This window comes from Myotis yumanensis, unplaced genomic scaffold, assembly GCF_028538775.1.
Source record: "Myotis yumanensis isolate MYYU_CA2020_CCGP unplaced genomic scaffold, mMyoYum1.0.hap1 SCAF_1, whole genome shotgun sequence".
Taxonomy (NCBI): Eukaryota; Metazoa; Chordata; class Mammalia; order Chiroptera; family Vespertilionidae; genus Myotis; species Myotis yumanensis.
In genome coordinates this window covers 200481130-200502854 of record NW_027223752.1, presented here as the reverse complement: position 1 = coordinate 200502854, position 21725 = coordinate 200481130, and the positions used below count along the sequence as shown (strand labels likewise).

The 21725-nt window shown below is 35.0% G+C and overlaps 1 protein-coding gene across 3 annotated transcripts in view; it reads right to left on the bottom strand.

The window, feature by feature from the left end:
• Nucleotides 1-21725, bottom strand: part of TECRL (trans-2,3-enoyl-CoA reductase like) — a 93224-nt gene that overhangs the window by 36848 nt on the left and 34651 nt on the right. For 2 of the 3 annotated variants that reach the window (XM_070395821.1, XM_070395839.1), the window contains exons 3-4: nt 18845-18896; nt 1459-1503 (exon numbers count right to left, since the gene is read on the bottom strand). In XM_070395821.1, coding sequence (XP_070251922.1) covers nt 1459-1503; nt 18845-18896 — 97 coding nt within the window. Of the gene's footprint in view, nt 1-1458; nt 1504-18844; nt 18897-21725 lie in introns of those variants that run through there. The other variant, XM_070395830.1, reaches the window with a different exon arrangement.

The window sequence follows — 21725 nt, the reverse complement described above, 5'->3', positions numbered from 1 at the left end:
TTAAAAATAGAGAATAAGAATTGAAACTTAAAGCTTAATAATGGATATAATAATCCCCCCCCCCCCGTAATTTAATTGGTTCTGCTCCTGTTTACTTCACTTAAAATGGTTTAATATAGCAAAAACTGGGGAAAAAAGATAAAGAGATAATCTGTATTCCTGAGAACATAATAGAAGGCAGAAACATCTATATATATAAAAGGCTAATATTCTAAGTGTCCCTCCAACTGTCCGACTGGTCGCTATGATATGCACTGACCACCAGGGGGAGGGCACTCAATGCAGGAGCTGTTGTAATATACACCGGCCATTTACAAGGAAATGACATCACAGACCTGGCGCTGACAAAGCAACACTCAGCTGCCCCCAAGTGGGACACAGGCCCCGCCACCACCCTGGAGCAACACCCCACCAAATCACAGCCAATGCTGCCGAGACCCATGGCGCAGAATGCGGCCCACAGCCCAGCCCAGAAATGGTCACTGTGGGTGCCAGGTAATGATGTCACATAGCAACGCCCAGCTTCTTCTCCCTAGCGACTAGCCTCCTTGCAGTTTCTTCAGCCCAGGAACACAACTTGCTTTATAGCCAGGTGCAAACATTTTACACTTTAAGCAAATGTCTATGAAGTGTTTTCCCGTGCCTCATTTCATTTGATCCTCACAGAAGTCCTGAAGTAGGTAAATAGGAGACTTGGTAGAATCCTATTTTCTTTTCATTAGCTGGAAAACGGAGACTTAGAAAGTTTAGAAACTTGACCCAACTGACAAGAAGTAAGAAATGGTAGACTTGAAAATGACTTTGGGTTTTCTCACTGTGCAGAATATAGTCAAACACTGCTGCAGTTAAATATTTCACCCTTTGTTCTCCCTGCATGATCTACAATAACAATCTGCTTTGTGTTGATATTTACTGCTGTGTTGCTGACAATTACCTGAAAGAGAAGTTGGGCTGCTTCACTGGGCTGGAAAAAGTTTAGCTAAATCAGAAAGCAGGTCTAATTAAGCAAGTTTATCTATATATATATAAAGCTCTCACTGGCACCGATTGCACGCCTGTGTTTCCATTTGTCATTGTTGATCATGAATTTGGTTAACACTTCTACTATAGAGAAAGGGTGAATAGCAATATTAAAATATTTCTTCTAATTAATTTTCTTTCAAAGTGCACAAATCCATGCACCGGGCCTCTATTAGATCAATAAAAGCTTTAGAGACAGAAAGATATTAGTTCAGATCTTGCCTCCAATACACTACTGACAGTGAGTGGCAAAGTTATCTCTTTGAGACTAAAATTCCTCATTCATAGAGCACTAGCATGTTGTAAGGATCATATGTGATAATATATTTATGGCATTTACTATAATGCTTGCCATTTAAAGAGTGATAAATATGAGCTATTGGTGACAAAAAAGGGATTTCAGATTAAATGAATACATAAGTGAAAGTTGGCTCTTACCATGTTCTAGCTGCAGGCCAATTCGGGAAGGGCACCACTTAGGATCTATTAAATAAAAAATAACATTTAACTGTCAGTACAAATGTAAAACACATTTTAAAATCTAGAAATTTTCATTGGAAGACAGATTAGATTTTAGGTTGTGAGTAAAATGGTTATCTATTGTCAGAAATGGAAATAGTGGTTACCCTTGCAGGGTGCTGAGAAGAAAGCAAGACGGAAGCTTAAGGGGTGGTGATTTTCTGTTTTTAGATCTAGGGACTGGGTATTTAGATGCATCCATTCTGTGGACATGTACAAGGTATGTGATCTATGTATGACTTGTGCACTTTGTACAAGTTATTCTTCAATAAATAGCCTAAACATCTGCATTTAAAACTGGAAGACTTGCCCCAACCTGGTGGATCAGTTGGTTGGAGTGTCATCCCATACACCAAAAAGGTTGTGGGTTTTATTCCCAATAAGGGAACACCTAAGTTGTGGGTTCAATCCCTGGTCAAGGCCAGTAGAGGAGGCAACTGGTCAATGTTTCTCTCTCACATCAATGTTTCTCTCTCTCTTTCTCTCTCTCTCTCTCGTTAATCCTCACTCGAGGATATTTTTCCATCGATTTTTAGGGAGAGTGGAAGAGAGAGGGAAAGACAGACAGAAACATCGATGTGAGGGAAATACTTCGATTGGTTGTCTCCTGCAGGAGCCTGGTCCAGGGCCCGGCCCAGGGAGGAGCTTGCAACCAAGGTACTTGCCCTTGACTGGAATCTAACTTCGGACCCTCTGGTCCTCAGGCCAACACTCTATCCTCTGAGCCAAACCAGCTATTTGGCTTCCTCTCTCTTTTTAAAATTAATAAACATATCCCTGGGTGAAGATTAAAAAAATGGAGGACTTTGAGTAAAATGTATTTAATATTGGCATGTGAAAGTGGGTTACTGTCTCTATTAAGAGTAAGGCACTTTATCTGAATAATATGTATTATTGACTTTTAATATTATGGGCATATTGATCATAGTAGAGACATCACTTTAGTGTCTCCTACTTATACTACCATTAAGAATAAATAGATTACTAAAGAATTCTATCTGGATAAGAAAATCAAAATCTTCATTATATACTGCCATACTAAAATTACCAGAATATAATTCTTTTCTTCTAAAATGAATTCTAAGTTATTTTAAAGTCTATTGAAAATTTCATTCTTGACTATGTGATCCACTTTTAAACAAAGAAACTTGATAAATAATAAATTAAGAGTATTATTAAAGAAATATCACGCAATTGTTTTGTTTTTAAAACGTTACTTTTTAAAGTGTCCAGTAAGAATGATGATAATGTGACATAACTAGACTATTACAATCAATTCTCTCTAAATTTACTGCAAAAAGACAATTTATAAATGGAAGTACTAATGATAAAATAACTCATAAGTCAAAAATTATAAGCACTAGTAAAAAGCTATTTAGGATTATATGTAAACAAAATTTACATATAATATATAATAGCATGGCAAATGAAGAAGGCATACGTGTTTAACTCTGGCATTTCATTTTTTTAAATTAGAAAATATGCAGATAAAGGCACATTATTTTTATTTTTTATTTACTAATACAATTGTTATTATTTATATAACCATTTGCTGTTCTGGAATATATGCTAATATTATTTGTTGAAAAATATTTAAAAATAGCTACCTTATTACTCATAGTGAAAATCTATTTCCAAAAAAGATATAATGCAAATAAATTCAAGAAAGACTTCTATAGTTTTAATTGAGTTTCCCATCTTGGGTATTGGAAGAAATACAAAGCTTATGAGAATCCAGTTATATTGGACAAATAGTCATTGAGCACCTGTGATTAATGTACATAAGCTATCATATTCTGACCATTCCAATAATATTCATGTAAGACATCATTTTCAGTACTGCTTTAAGATGCCTTTAATGGTGGAAATGTCAATGTAAAACTAAATCTATAATTCTAAGCAAATATATATGTCTATGAACCACATAAGTGAATACTGACAGAATCCACAGTGATGATGAATAATTAGAACTTAGAAGCTCTAAACACATTCAGGAAAATCCATGTCTTTCCAATTCTTTCAACATGGCTAAACTATAAAACTACTTATGAAATACACTTGGCATTTATAGGTTGTAATCTTTGAACACTGTATGCTAGTGAAAGAGAGTTATTAACTGCCTATGTTAGCCTTTAGATTCATTTCAGTTATTTTTAATTCCCTCAGTTATCTTTGAAAAGAACAAAATATACATTATCTGAAAAGTTCTGTACTTGTAGGAGTGAGATAGCATAGGCTAGAAGAATGGTGGGGAAAAAAAGACTATAAAGGTTAAAAGACATAGGTTACAAAAGGATTTTTAGCAGCATGAGTAGGAGATTATTTATAATGCTGAGTTTATAGAACTTGAAAAACTGTCTGACAGCTGAATTATGATTATGTAGTAGATCTAATTGTCCAGGATCTTAAATTATCCAAGATGCTAAACTTGATTTGTATAACTCTTATCATATTTTAGCCAAGCTTTAGTTTTTTTTCCTTAATAAGTGGAATTGTTCATATCACTATATAATAACTTTCTAAATATGTAATGTATCCATGTAATTCAAATATATTTATTTTAAAAAGGTGGCATTTTCCAAACTATTGGTTGTGACCCTTTAGTAAGTTAAAAAAAAATGTAATCAGTATGTTATTCTCATTATTATGGAGAGAAAGGGAGGGGAGGGGAGGGGAGGGGAGGGGAGGGGAGGGGAGAGGGAAGGGGAGGGGAAGGGAGGAGAGAAGAGGTGGGGAGAGGAGAGGAAGAATAGACTGGAGTAGAAATGGATTGTCATAGTATCATAGCACTGGATGCAACACATTAGAATAAATTCTATTAAATTCTATTTAGATAGGTTAAGTATTGTTTTTTGAACTTTTGTTTCAATAGTTTCAATATTTTGTTTTTATAAGACTAGTACTCTCGATCAGAATAAAAATATTTTAATTCCATGGATCTAAAAATACATTTTTAAAATGTACTGAAGCTATTTATTATACAGCTTTTACATAAAAAATTATCCTCAGTGATTTAATGAAATCCTGTAACATAAAATAGATTTAAAGGGTTTAAATATTTTACTTCTTCAAAAAGATTTAAAATTTTGAATTATTAAGGAAGAGGGCAATGATATAAATTATATTAGATTTAAATCATCTAAAATATGTTATAAGCCAGATTTGCTTAAGTACATAGGCCAGATGCCTGCCCTTGTTTTCTTTTAAACTAAGAGCATGTTAAGGCTATCATTTTTATTATGATTGTGCTTCTTCTATAGGAAATTGGTCAACAGCACACATTCTAACTTAAATGCACAACTTGTATTTTCAGAGATCCAATTTTAGATATGATAAAAGTTGGCAAAAGACAAGTGAAATATTATATTCTTGACTTAATAGTGGCATGCAGATATGGAGCCAATTATTAATCAAAACATACAGACCAATATTTATAAAGATGAAGTTACTTAGTGAGGATATAATTTGTAAGATAATTGCTAATTCTTGATTATAATATGAAATCTATGCTTCACATTATTACTGAAATAAGAGACATAAAAATAGTGGAGGCATTTTCAGAAATAATTAATAACCTTGATTACCTAGAACCTTGAATTCCTCACTTAAGACTTTCTGTAAAACTTGCTCCCTAGTCCCTACCTTTTCTTGGTATCACCAATTCTACTAGGAGGGATAAGTACTAAGAGCTGTTAAGAGTCAGTTATAAAAAATAGTCATGAGGATATAAAGTAGATCATAGGAAATATAGTCAGTAATATTGCAATAACTATGAATTATATCAGATGGGTACTAGACTTATCAGGGTGATCATAAGTTATATAAATGTCTAATCACTATGTTGTACCCTTAAAACTAATATAATATTATATGTCACCTGTAATTTAAAAAAAATAATTAAACAAAAAACATTACTTAATTTAAATGATGGAATATTTATAATGAACCATAGAGAAAGAAATTGGTGACTGATTTTTACTATTTACAATCTAAGCTGTCTGTAGCTGGTGTGGTAAGATGGGATGAAGTATAAATAGAAACAGAATATAGTTCTGAAAAGTATGCTATGCAGAGCTGGCTCTATTCAAGAGTTTAGTAGAAAAAACACAAAACAATGTTCTATAAGTTTCTACATGGCTTAGTTCAATTTCTCAAGATTCCAGAAATTCATGTAGGAGAAATAAGTGACATGTGGTGTCTTTGAAGGAAAATATAAAGGAAGGACATTATTATTTAAAGTACCAAATGTTATACCCAGTAGACCCTTTCTATTAGTGGATGAACATCTAATGGATCCATTTTGAGAAAAACAAATTGATTATGGTCCTAGCAGATGACATAAACAAAACAATGTTAAGCAAAGAAACGTATGTATATGTGGATAATTTTATATAAAACTAGAGGCCCGGTGCACAAAAATTTGTGCACTCTGGGGGGTGGGGAGGGGGGTCCCCCAGCAGGGCCTGTGCCCTCTCGCAGTCTGGGACCCCTCGGGAGATAACGACCTGCTGGCTTAGGCCTGCTCCCGGGTGGCAGAGGGCAGGCCCAATCCCTAGGTGCAGCCCCTGGTCAGGCTCAGATCAGGGCTGATTGGGGAGTTGGGGCACCGCCCTGTCATGCACAGAGCAGGGCGGATCGGGAGGTTGCGATGCCACCCTCAGTCACGCTCAGGGTAGGGCCGATTGGGGGGTTGGGGCACCGCCCCCTGTCACACTCAAGGCAGGGTCGATGGGGAGGTTGCGGCACCACCCCCTGTCACTCACAGAGCAGGGCCAATCAGGGGTTGGGGCGCTGCCCCATGTCACTCACAGAGCAGGGCCCATCAGGGGGGTTGGGGCTCCGTACCCTGTCACACACAGAGCAGGGTCGATCAGGGGGTTGGGGAACTCCCCCCTGTCATGCACAGAGCAGGGCCGATCAGGGGGTTGAGGAGCTCCCCCCTGTCACTCACAGAGTAGGGCCGATAGGGGAGTTGGGGTGCTGCACCCTGTCACACTCAGGGCAGGGCCAATGGGGAGGTTATGGCTCTACCCTGTCACACACAGAGCAAGGCCCGTGGAGGGGGGTTGGGGCGCCACCCTCTATCACCCACAGAGCAGGGCCGATCAGAGGGTTGGGGCGCCGCCACTGTCACACTCGGGGCAGGGCCAATGGAGAGGTTATGGCTCTACCCTGTCACACACAGAGCAGGGCCCGTGGGGGGCTGGGGTTGGGGCGCCACACCCTGTCACAAACAGAGCAGGGCCGATTAGGGGGTTGGTGCACTGCACCCTGTCAAACACAGAGCCGCAGGGCAATCAGGGGATTGGGGAGCTCCCCCGAATCAGGCACAGAGCAGGGCTGATCAGGGGGTTGGGGTGCCTTCCCCTGTCAGGAACAGAGCAGGGCGGATAGGGAGGTTGTGGCCCCTCCCCCTGTCACACACAGAGCCACAGGGTGATCAGGGGGTTTGGGCGCTGCCCCCTGTCATGCTGATCCAGGTCCCGGGAGCCTCGCTGCTCCACTGATCCCAGTGCTGGGAGGCATATTATCCTTTTACTATATAGAATAGAGGCCTGGTGCATGGGTAGGGGCCGGCTGGTTTGCCCTGAAGGGTGTCCTGGATCAGGGTGGGGGTCCCCACTGGGGTGCCTGGCCAGTATGGGTGAGGGGCTGAGGGCTGTTTTCCGGATGGCGAGTGACTGAAGCTCCCAACGCTCCTTGTTTTCTTTTTTTTTTTTTTTTTTTTTATTCTGGGCCAGCTTTAGCTCAGAGGCCTCACTGATGAAAACATCGATATAATGTTGCAGTCCGGCTGGCTTTCAGTCCGGCTGGTTTTTGGGGTTTTGTTTAGCTTCTTATTTGCAGCATAGTACATAGTTGCTTAGAGTTGCAGCTGAGGGGCCAGCAAGTTAGTCGGGGAACGTTGGAGTCCTCAGTCACTGAAGCAAGCAAGCCTCCCTGTTCGCTTCAGTGCATGGCTGCCGGCCGCCATCTTGGCTGACAGTTAATTTGCATAAGGATATGCTGATTAGCCAATGGGAAGGGTAGCGGTCGTACGCTAATTACCATGCTTCTCTTATTAGTGTAGATAATAATGCAGATAATAATGATACCAGGTAATTTGTATTAATATACACAAATAAATAAGGTGCTGGACACTAATAATGTACACTGGAAGGTGTTTGGTTTTAAAGTATTCTGAATGTAGAAAGAATATTTCAGTATGTAGGAAGAATATAAAAATAGGGATGAATCTTAGATTTTTGATAAACAGGATGTTAAATTACACAGTTTTATTAATAAAATTTCATACTTGTATGAAGCCAAACTTTTCTTAATAGCTTCTACCAATTTTCCTTGCTTTGTTATCCAAAGATATATACAACTTTCTCCTTTTCTGTCAGGGAAGGACTTGCTCCCATAGGAAGTTCTCATGTGTACAAACAAAATTCAGGGGCAGGAAGTATTAACCAGGTGAAGGGATGGCAGACAGGAACATAATGGCATGACAGAATGCCTGTGCACTTTGCATTAGCACTTTGGTTATATTGCTTCATTAGTTACTACAGTATTGTTTTACTGTTTCCAAATATTAAAATCCTAAAAGTCTTTAAAAAAGGGCAGGCACACGAATTCTGTTTCTTTTATCTTAAGAAAAAAAACATCAAATATTATTATACAAAACTCTGCCTTAATGTACTAAAATACTTGCTGCTGATTTAATATTGTTAAATCAGTTGTTTTATTTGTTGGAAATGATTCACTTACTACATTACTGCACTGGAACTAAATGAACCATTTTATTCTCTATAAACCATTTCTCTGCAGTCTTAAAAATGCCACCTACATATAATTAAGTGATCTAGCTAAGATGAATTCAAGAAAGCCAGTAAGGCATGATATGTATGATAGTGTTTATGTATCTGAAAAATGAGAACAGTTTCCAATACCATACCCAACAACAACAACAAAAGTTTTAACACTCAAAGCAGCACCCAACATGCATAATTTTGCTGACCTTGGGAAGAAAATGCATCTGCTAGAGTTTACTCTTACGAAGCACTCAAGCAAGAAAAGCAGAGTGCTATAGCACTGTATAATCAGGGACCGCAAAGCAAGGCTTCTGCAGGAAAACAGACGTGGTTCTAAAAATGGGAAATTTTAAAGCTGTATGAACCAATATTCAAAAAAGTATGAAAATGAGAAGCATAAAGTAACAAGCCAATTTCACAAATATATTTAGTAAAATACAAGACACAAAGCAAAAATAATCTGGAACAAAAAGAAGAGCATACAGAGTACAACCTCACTGTCTTTATCTTCACTGGCTTAAGTTTATAATCAGGTTGCTCATCTAATTGCCCACCATAGTCCTAGGGAACTACTGGGATTGATCATAATGCCTATATTGCCATTTACATAGGACACCATTAGCTGTCCAAGTCTCCCAGACCATCCATCATCACCAAGACACTTCTCCCAATATTACTTTGAACACTATATATACTAAACTGTCCAAATCTCCATGCTTTCTAAGGCTCCCCGAATGTAATTTACAGCAGGAACTTCTATATCAATTATCACTGAATAGTTTGGGGGGGTTTTGTGTTTCTTTTATGCTCCCACCAGGATCAATACCCACATACACACACCTATAGTGTGAGAACATTATGAGGACCATATGTGCCATAAGGAACGTGAACGTGATACTGGAGGTAGTAGGGAGATAGGGATAGGATACAGAGCAAGTCAATATATGAGAAAATGTATCAAACAGGAGACTATTATAAGTATTTAAAATTTCAAATATTTGAAGTGTGGTTATGAGATTTCAGATTACCAATTTTATAGAATTGGTAATATTTTTAATAGTAGTCATTTAGTTAATAGTCAGAGACCCTTTTCAAATAACAATATTGTGACACACTATTTAAGAATTTTAATAAAAATGCTTATAATATGGCTACCTTATATACATAGTTACACAGCCCTATACATACACAATTACTTGTTCTTATAAATAAGATATTTCATTTATTCTGGGATTAGACAAGTTTATATTAATTTGTCATTTTCCAAACCCAACAGCTTCAAATACAAAACAAGATGTCGGGGTGAATATGGTTTCTCACTATCACAATACTTTAAATACTAACAAATCCAAACACAGTTTTCAGGGAAGGCAGATAAACAGTTCTGATGTTGAAAATCTTCCACGTGAACCCTCAGGCATAGTTTTTCTAATCCTCACAGGAGGATATTTTTCCATTGATTTTTAGAGAGAGTGGAAGAGAGAGGGAAAGACAGAGAGAAATATCCACATGAGAGAAACACGTTGATTGGTTGCCTCCTTTATGAGGCCTGACCAGGGCCCCTGGCCAGGGAGGAGCCTGCAACCCAGGTAACTGTCATTGACCTGAATCTAACCAGGGACACTTCAGTGCACAGGCTGGCTAGGGCAACCCTCAGGCATTTTAATGGTACTTGCACACTGCAAGATAATTCATTGTGAAATACATTTTCCTATTTATTTTCTCAAGAGTTACTTCATTTCAATTTTCACCAATGCTTAGAATTTGGAAAAGAAACTGGAATGTTTTCACAATGAATCTATTACTGCAGCTTTGTGAGTCAAATCCTAATGAATTCTGCAAAGGTGTCTGGAAGATCTATCAGATATTGAGATGCCGCATTGGCTGTTTAATATACAGTCACAAATTCTGGGAAGGAGACAGTTTTGACTTTTCATTCATTAGTGATATTTTCTAAATCATGGAAATTATTGAGAGCACACACAGAGGAAAAAAGTGAGAATAAAACATAAATAAACATTTTTAACGATTAGAGGATAAAAATACTTTTATATAGGCTAAAAAAAATACAAAATGAATAATTAATTAATTTAGACCTATAAAATTTAGTTTTCCAGCCAAATTGGGAAAGTGTGTCTGTGATGTGTACATTAATTTATAAAGACTTTATACATATAACAATGAAAACAACTAAATGGACAAATATGTGGGTAAAGACAATGAACAGGCAATTTCCAGAAATATACTTATAAATCACAATTAAGAGTATGAAAAAAGTAATTCACCAGTGATGCAATAAATTGAATCTAATACTAAATGAAATCTTTTTTCCACTCATCATTATAAAAAATTAAGTTGTGTATATTGAGTGTTATTGAAGAAAAGGAATAAAAAGACATCCTGAAGTAAACAAGGAAGAAATTTAGCAATACATGTTAAGATTTCAAATGGGCTTATCCTATATAATAAACAGGCAATATGCAAATTGACCATCACACCCTCACACAAGATGGCTGCCCCCATGTGGTCAAAGATGGTCAGCAGGGGAGGGCAATTGTGGGTGATCAAACCAGCAGTGGAGGGCAGTTAGGGGTGACCAGGCCAGCAGGTGAGGGCAGTTGGGGGGAACTAGGCCTGCAGGGGAGGGCAGTTGGGGGCAACTGGGCTGGCAGGGGAGGGTAGTTGGGGAAAATCGGGCTGGCAAGGGAGCAGTTAGGCATTGATCAGGCTAGCAGGGGAGTGGTTAGGGGGTGATCAGGCTGACAGGCAGAAGTGTTTAGGGGCAATCAGGCAGGCAGGCCTAAACTGTCAGTTGGACATCCCCTGAGGGGTCCCAGATTAGAAAGGGTGCAAGCTGGGCTGAGGGACAACCCCCCCAGAGCACAAATTTTATGCACTGGGCCTCTAGTTCTTAATAAAAGCTTTTTTAAAAAATATTCTTACAAATATAGTTAAATAAGTTCACAAACATATATTTTTCTGGTGAATACCACAATGCATAGTACACAGTAAATGTTCCATAAATATTTTTTTAATATTCACCAAATATTGTTGAATAAATAAGCATATACTACTTTATGATAGAAGCAATTAAAGTATGTGTCCAGAGAATGTGTATTACAAACCCAAGCAAAAGTATACTATATTTCCATTAATATTTATCATGTAGATAAATACATTTTTATACAAAAATACATCAAGAAAACATGTTTATAGGGAAATCTATTAGAGAATAATTATTAAAATATGTAAAATTGTGTATATAGGAACACAGAGGTATCTCCAGAGGTATTTCCACATTGGTGAAAATGTTAATAATTGGTGGATAATGTTTTATTTTTTTTTATCAGTTTTTGCATTTTAGAAATTTATCTTGAGCCCTGGCCAGGTAGCTGTTATTAGAGCGTTGTTCCAATATTCCGACATTACAGTTCAATTCCTGAACAGGGCACATATAATAAGCAACAAATGAATGCATAAATAAGTAGAAAAATACATTGATGTCATTCTTTCTCTCTATCTCTCCCCCTTCTTTAAAAATCAATAAGAAAAAACTGAAAATAGAAATTTATCTTGTATTTTATTATAGTAAAGAGTGAAGTTATTATCTTGCAAAAAGAATAATTTATTTAATCTAATGTTGTGCCAACAACTTATATACAAGTAAAAAAAATCATACATGAAAATGGGGCATTGGTACACTACTATCTTTTGGAATTATAGAAAATAGTGTGATATAATTAAGCATGTCTGGATTTAGCAATGAGATTATTTGTATTTTCAAGAAATTTATAATAGGATCTGAGTAACTATTTGAATATAAACTTTTTTGTAAAATATAAAAATGTTTCTTACTTACTAGGTAAATGTGAAAACAGATAACCTTCTTTATGACATCTTCTTACAATAATGCAGTCATTAAAGCATTTTAAAAGCTCATGTGCTAGCTTTTAGATTGTTTACTTAGAATTGCACTGTGATGCATTTTGTGTCTTTCTGAAAATTTCCTTAAGGAAGAAAATCTCAGAGAAGAGAGGAGACTAATGTTGCTTCAAGCTACATCTTAATAGGCTTTCTTGCCTTTTTATATTACTCATCATACATCATGTCCATAATCCTGTTAATGAAGTTAAATCAGAAACAGTAGCTGCCAAAATAAAAATATATAAAAAAAGAAAAAAATTGAATATTTATTAAAGTTTGAGATATGATCTTTGTACCAGTGGTTTTAGTGCTCTGTGTGCTTCTTGAAATCATATTATTGAGACTACTAGAGGCCTGGTGCATGAATTCATGCACAGATGGGGTCCCTCAGCCTGGCCGATGATCGAGGCCTATCGGGGGGCTGGCCAGCCAGGGGAAGGAGCCGCAGGAGTTGGCCAGCTGCGGAAGGTTGGCTGTGGGAGTGCACTGACCACCAGGGGGAAGCTCCTGCATTGAGCGTCTACCCTCTGGTGGTCAGTGCCTGTCATAGCGACTGGTCGACTAGTCAGTCTGTTGTTCAGGTCGTTCAGTCATAATGGTCGCTTAGGTTTATATATATATATATAGATTCCTTTTTACAATATGATAGCCAGTCCTCACTCTCCAGTCATCTATCTCCCCTCGAAATTTAAATGTCACATAGTCACATACTCAAATATAAAGTGGAAATCAATTATTTGCTATAGATAGACTATCTGCTTTAATATTTGAAACATGTATAATGTACATATTTGTTCAAGTTTAAATGTTGCTAACCCAACCGTTTTGATGCTTGAGGATTATGAAACAAAATTATTTTAAAGAATCAGGCTTGGGTAACATTACAATGTCATAAAAGGTGATCAAAATAACCCTGACATTGCACAGCAATTCACAGGTTTAAATGCTTTGTGCCATGAGGGACAAAACAATTTACAGACAGGATAACACCTCGTACATTTTAGGAATTGCTATTAGTTATGACAGTTTTATTACATGAACCTTGACTATCAAAACAACTGACCCTTCCTAGCAGTTTGATCTCATAAGATTCTGTAAACAATCATATATCATATATCATATAGGTAAATAGAATCCTCAACACTTCTCTGAGTATCCAATGACATTAAGTATACAGCAATGTAAATATGAGCAATATTCTAAAGTCATCACAGTGAAAGGAAGTACATTTTCAATACTGGGATACTAATATGTGCCAGTGGTTTATATTGTGATTTAGATTAAAGGCATAAAGAAAACACTGGCTTAAGTAAGAAATTTAAGGGATATAATTAAGGCAGTTAAGAAGACTTGGAGAAAACAAAATTATATTATTCTATATTATTCTATACATCTTTAGCTAAATTTCAAAATAGAAAACATTAATGAAATATAGTAAGATTCTATGTTATGAACACTGCATTATAATGAATTATTGACAAAGCTCATAATTCCTTTTGCCAAATGAACTATTAGAGAATGTTAGCTACTTCCTGAGTTACAAACAAAGGGCTTTTTCTAAGAAAATCATTCTGCCACTTCTTTCTGTGGTTGCATTTATCATTTTTCGAGCTTCTTTTGTTGAGAGATCAGGAAATTCTGCAGCCTGGTCCAGGAGGCTCCTTTAAATTGCCTACAGAATAGTCATTATTCTATACTATATATGATAAATCCTTCTAGTCTGTTATCTTTGTTTTGAGTTACTCTCCTGGAACTTTTCAAAGTTTGCCATTGTTTATATTTTTACTGGCTTTTGGGCAAGATTTATATGCATTTCAACTTTCACAATAAATTATATATACCTTCATGTGGCTAAAACTACATTCGCGCTGCTAATTTCATTGTTCTTTCTCTTGCTTTCTTCCCAAGGCTTTCCTGGGAACTGCAGAGACAAGTACTCCAGTAGATTATAAACATTGAAATGCTTTATGGTGTTGTCAACCAATAGGCAACACACAAGCCATAGGCAAAATGATTTTTCTTTTCTTTCAGAAACTTTAATGACAGTTAATGCACAAATTACACTTTAGCTGATTGTCATCCTTTTTTAACTTAAGCTCATACACTATTCTAAGATTAGTCTCACAAGAGAAATTTCATTAGCACTTTCTAGTCATATTTGCATTATTTGTTTTTAAATTCTCACCCAAGAACATGTTCATCAATTGCTTCCCTCACATATATACCCCAACCAGAGATCGAACTTGTAACCTGAGTATATGCCCTCACTGGGAATCAAACCATAGAGCTTTTGGTGTATGGAATGGAGCTCCAGCCAACTGAGCCATACAATTCAGGGCTAAAACTGTGGTTTTAATTATAATTACAGAACTTAGCTCTACTAAACAAACAATCATATTTATAATAGCTAGTTGGTAGCTAGTTTCTTTTTTGAGATTATGCTTGGCATTGGAATACCTTTCAGGGTACCATGGTATGATAGCCAAACACCTATAACAATAAAATCAATAGAAGTTTTAAAAAATTAGAAAAATTTTAATTTAAAAAAGCTATGTGAATGAAATTCTACCTTTATACAACTTTGTGCTACTGCGATATTTTGCATTTTCTGTTACAGATTCCTTAGATGACAAGAGTAAAGACCCAGTTTCTAAATAGTATATTCATTCTAACTTTGCTTGGAAATTCTTTATTTTTATTAGTATAGCTTCTATTTTATCAGTGCAAACTATCCCATCATTCATCCCTCTCTTTAGAGGTTTAGATTATAAAAATTTATATAATTTTAAATATCATAAAGCATAGAGAAATAACTTTTAACATACAGGTAGAATTTTTTCACTAGAATTCATTTGTTATTTTGGCAAACATTTTGATTTTTGATCAATTAAATCTACAAAGTAGAATATACCATTACAGATTTAAATTATTATGTACATATACAGTTTTTGGAACATTAAATGAGATGAGCGGAAATAGGTGAAAGTAATACATTTGTGTGTGTGTGTGTGTGTGTGTGTAATTTATAGTTTAATAGGTGTCTCTTCTTTATGAAAACCATTGCTCTTTCTGTTTTCCCTTAAGAGCTAATATTGTAATTGCATTTTCCTTCTGTATTTACTTACCCATCTCTTTGCTGGTGTTACCAGGGTAATCTAAAAAATGACTCATAACAAAGCAGAACTGAAAAATTATAAATCTTGGAAGAACCTAAGAAAGTCATTGTTTAAGACAAGAAAAATCAAGGTAAAAAAGTTCCAAAATAAAACTAAGAAAAATGTAAAGCTGGCAGAAGTCAGAGAAATAGTAGGCAGACAAGAAATCAAGATCAGTGAGAACACCTAAGGGAACAAAGGCCAGAGATAAAAGACATAAGGAGCATTCTTCCCTCAGAAAACCAGTCTTCTGATCGGTTATTTTTTTCTTTCAAGGTTATGTCTTTATTATAACTTCAGGGCTTGGAAATAAACAGCATCATAAATGTCATATATATATATAAAATTTGTCATCAGAAGGTAAAGAATCTATAAAAACCTAACAATTGTATGACTATTTTAAAAATATTTTTATAAATGTAAATAAAGTATTCAATGTTACATGGTCTTAAAATATGCTAAAGATATAAAATATGAAGACAATCAGTATATAACTTTAAAATCTGTATGTACAGTCACATCATGTTAGTATTAACATTATTTTTTGGTTTCCTTTTCTGATTTGGAAAACATATTAAACACAATGTCCAATTTAATTAACTTTGAGATCATTCTCTGTAATATAATACAAGCAAAAAAATGTTTTTGTGTCTATATTTTATATAATTTGAAGATCAATACATGTTTAAAGTATAGTTTAAATGCAACATTTTCTGAAAATAATTTTTCTATAAGTGATGGGTATATTTTCAAAATAAAGGTACTTTTGGAAAAATAAAGTTATAATTTATAGAAAGTGTTTAAAGTTTAAAACTGTGCTTTGAAAAGTAAAATAATAGTTGTCAAGAAATCCCTAAACCTTGATATATATAATTAGCTATTAAATCTAACCATATTATTGTCATTATCAAACTGGACACTTCTAAGATTTTTACATAAACTACCTAACTTCACTTGTCTAATTACTAAAAATGGGCTCTGGACCACATAAATATAAAACTTCTGACTCTACAACTTTAAGATTCCATGTAATTATTTTGTGTCTATATGTACAACTATCACTGAGCAGTCATAGAATCACACATCAAGGTGACTGCTCATTCTTTTTATACATATATTAGCCTTTGATTAATTTCATCATTTTCAGAAAAATATAGAAATAATGCATTTCTTATATTGTCATATTAATTTAAATGCAAACATTCTCTTACATCTTTTACTTTATAGTAAAAAAGTAATTTTCAGATATCTTCTCACTGATTATTACAACCTGAATTTTCTGAAACCATTTTATAAGGAAAAAAAATATCTAAGTCATTCCAAAGATGCCAATTCAATTACTACTTAATGAAAACTATATTTTATGCAAAAAAAGAATAACTCAAATCAAATGCATTTAGGATGTAAATAAACTGGAAATAATCATGGTTACATTGGTTCACATGGATTATGTTATAAAATATAAATTTGGAGTTTGAAAAAAATTTCAATAATTTATAAAATATTCCATGATGCACACATTATTTGATTGCTAAAAATAGAGTTAATCCATGGCAGATCTTTTGTTTTGACCTCTTATCTTCTTTTGTCCTTTTTTCTTGTTATAATCTCTTTCTTGTTCTCTTCTGCATATTCAAATCTTATATGTCCTTATGGTAAAATGTCAGGACTCAACTTCTGTATGAATTTAAGCATATTTCAGATAATTCTGTTCCAACCTGTTTATGCTTTCTATTCCTATCAAAAATTCTAAATCATTTTCTCCCCAATGTTTATTAGTTTTAGATACACTGACTATTTTAACTATCTTCCTCATGAGGCTATTTTTTTGAAGGCTAGCAGGTATATCTTCTATTGTCATTTAATCACTATACCTAATATAATGTCATATATGCAGCAAGTATTTAGTAAAGATTCTATTTTTTTCCTAAAGAAATAATGAAAATAATAAAAACAATTATATCTATTTTACTCTAAATACCTGTTTTACCCTAAATACCTTAAACAACTTAATGTTCTAATTTGTGAGCTTTAGGAATATTTTCAGAAAATAAACATGTTCAACTAAATCCAAAGGATTAAAAATGCAGTATATACATTCAATGGAACATTATTCAGCCTTAAAAAGAAAGGGAGTTCTACACAAGCTACAGCATGGATGAACCTTGAGGACACTAAGCTCAGTGAAATAAGCTGGTCGAAAAGAAAAAAACTAAAACAAATACGGTCTGATTCCACTTATCTGAAGTATCTAAAGTAATCAAATTCATAGAAATAGAAAGGAGAATGATGGTTTCCCAGGATTCGGGAGTAAGAAATGGGAGTTATTGTTCAATGGCACCAGAGTTTCATATCTGCAAGATGAAAAAGGTCTGAATAGATTTCATAACAATGTAAATATAGTTAATGCTATTAAACCATAAACTTAAAATGGTATGTGGTTTTGTTTACCAAGATAAAAATACATGAAAAAAGTAAAGAAAATTCTCTCTAGCAAAACCCATAGATTGTAGAGCACCAAGGATGGACTCATATGTTAACTATGGACATTGGATCAGAACAATGTGTCAATGTAGATTACTAGGTTGCAAAAAATGTACAACTCCGATATGGAATACTAATAGTGGGGGAGGCTATGCATATATGAGGATAGAGGGTAAATGGGAACTTTATTTTCTGTCATTTTGCTATGAACCTATCAAATTGTTCTAAAAATGCTAATTGAAAAATTCTTCCTAGCAATTACAGTTTCAGTATGTTTATGAGTAAACTTTGTTAAAATGTTTTGAAAGTAAAATTTGAATTTATACAAACTTCATATAAATATTTCAAGTAGATAATAATGAGCTCTCTTAATGTTGAGCTATTAATAAAATTAAATAATATAATTTAAATGTATAAATAATTCTTATGTGGAAGCAATTTGACAACAATAAATACAAAACAGAGTAAAAAACTTTGATTAAAATGTTGCTTAAATATAAAGAAATACTTAGCATTGATTAATCCTTTTTATACTTTGTATTGATTAATGCTGTTAGAATGAAAATTGTTCAAATGTTAGCTGGAAAACAGTTTTGTGAAAAAGAAGAGTAATGAGGATTAAAGCATCAAGATTAAGATGTAAGAATGTTCATGGTCAAGAGAAATCTATAGTAATAAAAGTGTAATATGCTAATTACACCGGACAGCTGAACGACCTTCCAGACGACCTTCTTGACAAAGCTGGGGTTGCAAGAGCCAAGCTCCTTGCACAAATTTCGTGCATCGAACCTCTAGTTTAGCATTATATTATTTCTGAGTTCCATGCTAAGATATGGTTTCCACACATTCTTTCCATCATAATATTGAACTTATTCTTACAAATAATTTTGAACCAATTTGATAAAAATAAGTTTATAATATAAATTGTAATGTATATATAAAACTTACATGTTTTATGAAACTTTTGTTTAATATCATGAATAGTAGATGTTTGCATCATCTGCAAAGGAAAAGAAAATAGAGAAAATTACTGTTAGGAAAAGGTGTTTATCTGTTTGCTGTATATTTAGTAAGGAAACACAATTTAATATGTTTGAAGTGTAAAGTTATTACAAAATAGTCTATTCGTTTTGTTTAACTTTTTAGTCATTGTTGCTTTGACAACTTGAAATGTTGCTTTGACAACTTGAAATGTTGCTTTGACAACTTGAAATACTAAATATATATATATACTAGTGCCCTGGTGCACGGATTCGTGTGAAAGGAAATTAATTATAAGAAATATTTTAATATAGCTATTAGCCCTTTCTCTATGATAGAAGTGTCAACCAAATTCATGATCAACAATCACAGATTGAAACACATGCATGTGATTACCGCCAGCAAGAGCTTTATATGTATTGCAAATGAGTGAGTCAACTTAACCCTTTATACTTATGGAATAAACTTGCTTAATGAGACCTGCTTTCTGATTTAGCTAAACTTTTTCCACCCCAATGAAGCACCCCAACTTCTCTTTCAAGTAATGTCAGCAACACAGCAGTAAATATCAACACGAAGCAGATTATTATTGTATGTCATGCAGGGAGAACAAAGGGTAAAATATTTAACTGCAGTAGTGTTTGACTATATTCTGTGCAGTGAGAAAACCTGAAGTCATTTTCAAGTTCCACCATTTCTTCTTTTCAGTCGGGTCAAGTTTCTGAGCTTTCTAAATCTCCATTTTCTGGCTAATAAAAGAAAATAGGATTCTATCAAGTCTCCTATCTACCTACTCCAGGACTTCTGTGAGGATCAAATGAGATGAGCCACAGGAAAACACTTAACAGACATTTGGTTAAAGTGTAAAATGTTTTCACCTGGCTATAAAGCAAGTTGTGTTCTTGGGCTGAAGAAACTCCAAGGAGGCTAGTTGCTACACAGTGATGGCGAACCTTTTGAGCTCGGCGTGTCAGGATTTTGAAAAACCCTAACTTAACTCTGGTGCCGTGTCACATATAGAAATTTTTTAATATTTGCAACCATAGTAAAACAAAGATTTATGGTATTTATTTTATATATTTAAATGCCATTTAACAAAGAAAAATCAACCAAAAAAATGAGTTTGCGTGTCACCTCTGACACGCGTGTCATAGGTTTGCCATCACTGTCTAGCAGGGGTGGGCAAACTTTTTGACTGGAGGGCCACAATGGGTTCTTAAACTGGACCGGAGGGCCGGAACAAAAGCATGGATGGAGTGTTTGTGTGAACTAATATAAATTCAAAGTAAACATCATTACATAAAAGGGTACGGTCTTTTTTTTTTTTTTTTAGTTTTATTCATTTCCAAATGGCCGGATCCGGCCCATGGGCCATAGTTTGCCCACGGCTGGTCTAGAGAGAGGAAGCCGGGCGTTGCTACGTAACGTTATTACGCAGAGCCCACAGCGACCATTTCCTGACTGAGCTGGACTATGGGATGCATTTTGTGCCATGAGGCCTTGGCAGCGTTGGCTGTGATTTGGTGGGGTGTTGCTCCGGGGTGTTGGTGGGGCCTGTGTTCCACTTGGGGGAAGCTGAATGTTGCTTTGTCGGCGCCAGGTTTGCGATGCCATTTCTTTGTAAATGAGCAGTGCATGTCAGAGCAGCTCCTGTGTTGAGCATGTGCCCCCTGGTGGATTGAGCATCTCCCTCCTGGTGATCAGTGTGCATCATAGCTACTGGTTGGATGGTCAGAGGGACACAGCATAATATATATATATATATATATATATATATATATATATATGTATATCTTTCCAAATTTTTAATTTAAATATAGTAATAATGGTATTATTATATGAGTTCATCCTAATCTATATCTTTAAAATGAATTTATGAATTTTCTCTATGCATAATATTCAGTTTCTGGTTTTCAAATAAGTGAGATTATCTGTTAAAAGATAAGTAAGCACACCAAACAAATAGAAGATAAAGAGTGTTTACAGGGTGGGGCAAAAGTAGGTTTATAGTTGCTCATAAGGAAAATAATACAGTGGGGCCTTGACTTATGAGTGTCCCGACTAAGGAGTTTTTTGAGATACCAGCTGTCTCTCGGCTGATTTTTTGCATTGAGTTGATAGAGAAATTTGAGTTAACGAGCTCCTTAACGAGCTCGGTCTCGGAACGAATTAAACCGGTAAGTCAAGGCCCCACTGTACAACAATAAATAATAATACAAAAGTAAACACTGTTTTGCATACTAACAACTGTATATCTACTTTTGCCCCACTCTATATATAACAGAGAAGCCTGAGAATTTGAAGTTAACGTATATGGACAAAATGGGAAATTTTACTTGAGAATATCATGAGAAAAAAGACCTATCTAAACCATATAGTTAGCTGTGTTGTTAAAACTCCCATCCAAAATTACTGTTGGTTCACAAAATCCATGTTAGATATATTATTTGGATTTTTTTATGTGCATAGGAGTCTGAACAATTATTTGGTCCTAATTTACTAGAATTAACCATTTCTAATATTAAAATAAAATAAATTTAAAAATGTTTCTTTATCTATATTGAAAAATTCATGAGTTTGCCTTTCAAAATTAATGGCACCATAACCCATAGACAAAAACAACAGTATGGTGTAGGACAAAGGACAGGGGTGGGGAGGGCTAACTGGAGATGGGAAAAGGGTTGGGGGGGATGGGGATATCTGCAATAATGTAAACAATAAAAATAAAGTTAGAAAACAATTTAAAGTAACTTATTTTGAAGTGAAAAGTAAAGCTGAGAGTGCAAAGTCAAATGAAAACAGAAATAAGTTCCTTAATCTCATGTGAAATTTCTTTCAAAAATAGATT